This window comes from Arachis stenosperma, chromosome 6 (assembly GCF_014773155.1).
Source record: "Arachis stenosperma cultivar V10309 chromosome 6, arast.V10309.gnm1.PFL2, whole genome shotgun sequence".
Classification (NCBI taxonomy): domain Eukaryota; kingdom Viridiplantae; phylum Streptophyta; class Magnoliopsida; order Fabales; family Fabaceae; genus Arachis; species Arachis stenosperma.
The window spans coordinates 88,246,720-88,250,322 of NC_080382.1; the positions used below are offsets into that span (position 1 = coordinate 88,246,720).

The 3,603-nt window shown below is 35.7% G+C and overlaps 1 protein-coding gene across 1 annotated transcript; it reads right to left on the reverse strand.

The window, feature by feature from the left end:
* Nucleotides 1-3,205, reverse strand: LOC130932882 (uridine nucleosidase 1-like). The gene is made up of 9 exons (XM_057862340.1): nucleotides 2,819-3,205; nucleotides 2,475-2,590; nucleotides 2,319-2,378; nucleotides 1,918-2,100; nucleotides 1,710-1,814; nucleotides 895-991; nucleotides 681-788; nucleotides 464-599; nucleotides 1-331 (listed from the first exon to the last, which is right to left on the reverse strand). The coding sequence occupies exons 1-9, from the start codon at nucleotides 2,922-2,924 to the stop codon at nucleotides 223-225; spliced, it is 1,020 nt and encodes a 339-aa protein (XP_057718323.1). The 5' UTR covers nucleotides 2,925-3,205; the 3' UTR covers nucleotides 1-222.
* Between the last annotated feature and the right edge of the window lie 398 nt (nucleotides 3,206-3,603).

Here is a 3,603-nt window from a genome sequence, read left to right on the forward strand (position 1 = left end):
AAAAGCAATTCAGGTGAATTAGTACATGAACTTTTACATCAAATGGGAACAAGAACTCATCGGTTTACAAGATAAAACCAATATGAACCCTAGATACCGAGAGTTCTGGTTGACAATGAGAGAAAGAAACACTATTTATAGCCTTGGAAATTAGAAGCTATCATGCCTATCACTTTCCAAAGCTTTGACAACTGCCATAAGCATTGTACAATTGCCTATATTTCAGGGCTTCATCAACAAGTCCCTAACATAATTAAGAACTCCCTCAACATCCACAGTCCAAGCAACCGAAACAGGAGAATAGCCCGTCCACGGGTTGCTTGAATTCCATCTGTATAAAAAAAAATAAAAATAAAAATAAAAATAAAAAACCAGTTTGTGTTGAGTAGAAATCATATTTGCATAAAAAATTAACAACATTGAAAAGAAAGCAAAGAGAATCAGCTTATAATTTGGACATTACTGTTTCAATCCTTGGTCCATAAGTGTATGACCAGTACAAATGCCTTGCGTCTCTACCCTCACCACCCCTTTCCTGTATGTGAAAAGATCTGGACGGACAACTGCCACAAAACTGACAGGGTCATGGAGGAATATTCCTGAAAGAAGAAATCATATTATCATTGCAATACAGACCTAAAGAGCATAAACTGAAACATCAAAGCAGCGTGTGAAATTACCATGGACACCATCAGATTTTACATGCCAATCCCTATAGAATTTGCACATATCACCCAGGAGACTAGCATGCTTTCCACTGGATTCCTTCAGGTCAAGGAGATCAGCATCTGACCAAAATACAATATTCAGTTTCCAGTGACTGACTCAGAATAATAATAATGAACAGCTAAAGATAGCCCAGAAATTGGAGCAAACAGGGAGTTACAACCCCACCTGTAAATCTGACTTGGGTTGTTATGTTTATTCCAACTACAGCAATATTTGCTCCAGAGGTGAACACAATATCAGCTGCTTCGGGATCATTATAAATCTGCAAAAAGAACAAAATCATTAGGTTAAGAATCAATATGATAAGACATGAAAATCTGATCTTTAAGTTAAACTTCCTAAAATAAATAAATAAACGTTCTGTGGCGATTAGTAGATGTATAGTGGATAGTCTTTAACTAGTCATATGTCTAAAAATAACATACGTCTAATCACTACAACTTACAAGCTGATTACTTCATGTGTTGGGAATGTTAAAAGGAAAAAAAAACGCTTATCTAAAAACCAAGAAATAACTGATGTATAATAGCTTTATTCAAAAACTGAATTATAAATTACACACGCATAACTGCATTAGGTGGCAACAGAACAGCTATTGTATTTAACAAAATTGCATTACTTGATAACTTATTTCCTATTATACTAACGGATTTTGCTAAAACTACCCTTAAGATTAAGTTAGTAGAAATTTTTCAAGTTTTTCTTTCAATAAATACTTTATAAATGTATTGGAAACTTCAACTTTTTAGTCTTTCAATCAACTTTCCACATTTAACACCTTAACAAGTGCTCTCTTATTAGCTAAACCCAATACTTATTTCTTAGCTCATCTTCGAGAATTTCCTAGGTGAAGACATGAATGTATAAAAGAAAATAGGTCACTTGAACAAAATAGAGATAGATCCTGTCCAATCAAGCAAGTTAAGGAGCTCCATATTGAATTCATATAGGAGAAAAGAACAGAGGAATCCAACACCTACATTTGCTTCCGCAGCAGGATTAACATTCCCCAAGGCAAAGAATGAACCTCCAAGTATAACTATTCTCTTCACCTTGCTTGCAAAAGATGAATCTCTTTTGATTGCCTAATAATAGAGATCACACTATCAGATCAAGAAATATATGTAACAAAAGCTTTAAATTAAGAAGGTCAAGATCACAAAGTAAGAGGAATCCAAGAAAACTTACTAACGCTAAGTTCGTCAACGGTCCAAGTGCAAGTATAGTTACTTCACCAGGATATTCAGACACCTTCTCTACCAAAAACTCACAAGCACTCTTCTCAATCTTCTTAGTCGTAGGCGGGGGTAGGAATATGTTACCCAATCCATCTTTACCATGAACAAAATCAGCAACACGAGGCTCTCCACCCTTTTACAAAAGTCAGCATAATAAAATACTGGAAATACAGAATCAACCAAAAGGTGGGAAAAATAAAAGGGGGGTGGGAGGTAGGGCCCGAGGCATGGCAGCAATATTTTGACTGGTGACCCACAAAGATGAGACAAAGGAATGGAAAACAAAGCACAATTCTAAAACTTAATTTGACCAAACATTGAACAAGGTCAAACTAAATATTAAATAGTTACCTTCAATGGCTCAGGGGAACCCTCTGCAACAGGAAGATTTTGACGGCCTGCGATCTCACACTATCCTTTTTGCATAGTGAAAACACAAATCAAGAACATGTCCAAGAAACATAAAAAGAAACTTGTGTTAAAAATTGGAAACTAGAAAACACATACCAAAAGCAAAGCATTCTGGGTGGCATCTGTGGTAGCAACATTACCAAAAATGGTGGTAAAACCCAGCATCTCCACCTCAGGGCATTGAAATGCCATCATAATCGCCATGCTATCATCTGCATAACCAACAAAAGACTAATTCCTTTTCTAATTTTTCAATTAATTAGAATTATTAAACGCACATATATCCTTCAGCACACCAGATTGAAGAACATGAAAAATTAATTTTCATACTTCCAACCTAAAGCATGATAATAACGTAATCTATAATCTAAATTACGTCAAAAACTAATTAGCTTTAGAAAATTAAAATTACACAATTGAAATAGCGAGTTGAAGCTCACCGATGCCAGGGTCGGTATCGATAATGAGCTTCTCGGGAAGTGGACGCATTCCGTCACAACCGTTGCCATTGACGGCGCCGTCAGAATGATTTGCGAGGGTGGCCATGAATTTGTGATCAGAGCTACGGATTGAAGGAAATCGTGAAGCCAAAATCAGATAGCAGCAAGAAGAAGAGCAATGATGATGTACGAAGCCGTGGAAAGTGTGTGATGTTATTTATGCTTGTATGTATGTGTGTATGTATTTATGTGTCGCACAGTTGCGGAGTGCATACACACATACACACAAAGGAATGAAGGGAAGGGACGAAAGTGCAATGGAAATATGCAGAGATTGGGTTTGTCTGATGATGATGTTCCAATTTGATGCAAAAGGAGAGAAGAGAGAGAGAGAAGAGAGATGGCGATAATACAAGGGGTTCGTGTCAATATATAGTAGTAGTACAGACTACAGAACGCTTTCTCGTCTATGAAGTTCTATCCAATCAACGGATGACACGTTGCGCATCTACATTGCATTCCTATTGAATATCCTTTATCTTTTCTCTTTTTCCCTTTTTCTATTTTATCTTTTTATCTTTTATGGTTAAATTAAATCCGAATGCATCGCTTGTGTCGCGATTCGCAAAGCGAAAAAACTTTAGAAAGTGGTAATCCGTTTTGGGATTTCTCCCAAAAGTGAACGACCAGTATCTCTAAGGTTAATTTTAATTTTAATTTTAATTTTATAAGATAATATATAAATATTTATAGAATTATATGTTATAAATAATAATTTAAAATTA

Coding starts and splice junctions, on each gene's coding strand:
- LOC130932882 (XM_057862340.1), bottom strand. CDS start 2,924: ATGGCCACCCTCGCAAATCATTCTGACGGCGCCGTCAATGGCAACGGT. Junction 2,591..2,818: donor CGATACCGACCCTGGCATCG/GTGAGCTTCAAC, acceptor TTGGTTATGCAG/ATGATAGCATGGCGATTATG. Junction 789..894: donor AACCCAAGTCAGATTTACAG/GTGGGGTTGTAA, acceptor TATTTTGGTCAG/ATGCTGATCTCCTTGACCTG.